The sequence below is a fragment of the Phytophthora parasitica genome, assembly GCF_000247585.1.
Source record: "Phytophthora parasitica INRA-310 unplaced genomic scaffold supercont2.41, whole genome shotgun sequence".
NCBI classification, from domain to species: Eukaryota; Oomycota; class Peronosporomycetes; order Peronosporales; family Peronosporaceae; genus Phytophthora; species Phytophthora nicotianae.
In genome coordinates this window covers 537,170-539,078 of record NW_008649027.1, presented here as the reverse complement: position 1 = coordinate 539,078, position 1,909 = coordinate 537,170, and the positions used below count along the sequence as shown (strand labels likewise).

Genomic DNA, 1,909 nt, shown 5'->3' with positions numbered 1-1,909 from the left:
GGGGGAAATCTTAAATGTACATCTCTCCCACGGGCGGAGTTGCCCCTCAATCGCCACATATTTGACTGGTTCAGAGCCAATTTTGCGGACTGTGGCGAGCCCAGCACACCGTTGAGAAGCACATCGGACGCACAATTCATTTCTACCCATTACAAACACGTTTACACTGTTTTGGCGAATAGAAATTAGGAAAAGCACTTTCGTGCAACTTTTTCTGGACAGAGTAGTATTTGAATAGTATTACCCTCGGAGGCGGTACTATAGTACTCTGAACAGTACTATTTTTCAGGAAGCCGGTGAACAAGCAACGGTCCCTCATTTAGCAATCTTAGAACCTGTGGCTGTCCTGCGTCGTCCGGTATTCCAGAAAATAACTGGATATCGCCATTGCGATCGTCGCAGCCCCCCACCAATGACCAGAATACGACGACTGAAGGATGCCTTGTGCTGTTGACGGCTGTGCGGAAGGTCCAGAGCTCAAGACAGACCCTTGCAGTGTATGCGGAAAGCCCACTCATCACATGTGTGCAATTGGAGTGTTTGAAGGAGACAACTCGGCGCTAAATGAAAGGTACTGCGTTCAGTTTCTGAGTCTAACACTGATGCATACGTTCTACTGAGTCGTAGATTCTGCAGTCAACCGTGCGTACTAACCGTTTACCCGAGCGCAGGAGCCCCTTCGCCAGCCGTGATAAATGCAGCGACGCGACCCGCGGCTTCTTCTTCGACCTCATCGACCAACATCTAGGCTGGTTCCGACTCCGACTTTGTACCGTCCGTGGAAGTCGGCCCCGGGTCGAACACCTCTACTGCAAGAAGTCCAGCCAAGCGCCGGAAAATAGCGGCGCAGGGAAAAGCTTCCAGGTCTGCAACCGCTAGGCCGCGTGTGGATGTGGGTCTATCTTCAGAGGTGCCTCCGCCCCAGTCGTCACCAGTATCTGACCTTGGTGTACCGCTATATGTGATCCATTCGAGGAAGGTTGGTGTTACTGATCCTGTTTGGGATCTTATTCACGTGTTGGATAAACTGTACCAAAGCGAAACCCGTGGAAGCCGTCTACTCAGGTATATCGCAACATTCGTCTGCTCTGCTGTGATGACATTAGGTCCCGGAAGAAGCTCACACCATACAGCTGGGAGCAAGCTTTGCGCAGCACGAGGAATACCAATAATGCAAAGGATCATATCAAGTCGAAGCATGGTGATCATCCTTTGGCAGTACTTGCAGAGCAGAATACAGCTCAAAAGCCAAAACCGACGTTCTTGCTGCAGAAGCTGCCGCTGAAGAAGTGCTAGACCTAACAGGTGACTCGGGGTAAGAGCCAAAGACGTCCGAGATGGCTACTACTGGTTCTACGATGGCAACTAATACATGCAAGTCCCCACAGCGTTTCTTCAAAGCAAGCGAAAAGACGCTGCACGTGCTGATTTCGAAGTGGCTAATTACGCAGGGAATACCATTTCCGGCCTGCAGATCGGCGCCCTTCGAGGAGATGATGCGCGCAGCTACAGGCGACCCAGCGTTTCCCATGCTCAGTCGCGACAGACATGACCACTTGCTTGGCGCTGGTCGAGGCGCAGAGTGAGAACCTAGTATCTTCCTACATGGTGGTATTCCGACGGCTAGCCGAGAAGAAACTCAAATCATTCAAATTTGACGCGATGGCCATCGAAGCACCACGATTCAAGGATGGAAATGGAGCGAGTCATCGCCGGGTGGTGCGAAGGTTTGACCAGTTCTCGGAAGCTGGTAAAGCGTGTCTGAGGAGAACCCTACTACATTTGCAAGTGCGGTTTCCCGAAGTGACGAAGGAAGCTATGGTATGCATACTTCTCGATCCTCGTACGAAGTGAGGTGCGAAGAAAATAGCTGCTGCCGTAGATATACCCCGCGAAGAAGAGATGGCTA

General features: G+C 51.3%; 1 protein-coding gene across 1 annotated transcript; it reads left to right on the top strand.

The window, feature by feature from the left end:
* Positions 1 to 1,157: 1,157 nt before the first annotated feature.
* PPTG_14848 (hypothetical protein) lies at positions 1,158 to 1,586 on the top strand (the record flags this gene model as incomplete). Its single annotated transcript, XM_008911451.1, has 1 exon — positions 1,158 to 1,586. Exon 1 carries the CDS (start codon positions 1,338 to 1,340, stop codon positions 1,584 to 1,586), a length of 249 nt encoding a protein of 82 aa, XP_008909699.1. The 5' UTR covers positions 1,158 to 1,337.
* Between the last annotated feature and the right edge of the window lie 323 nt (positions 1,587 to 1,909).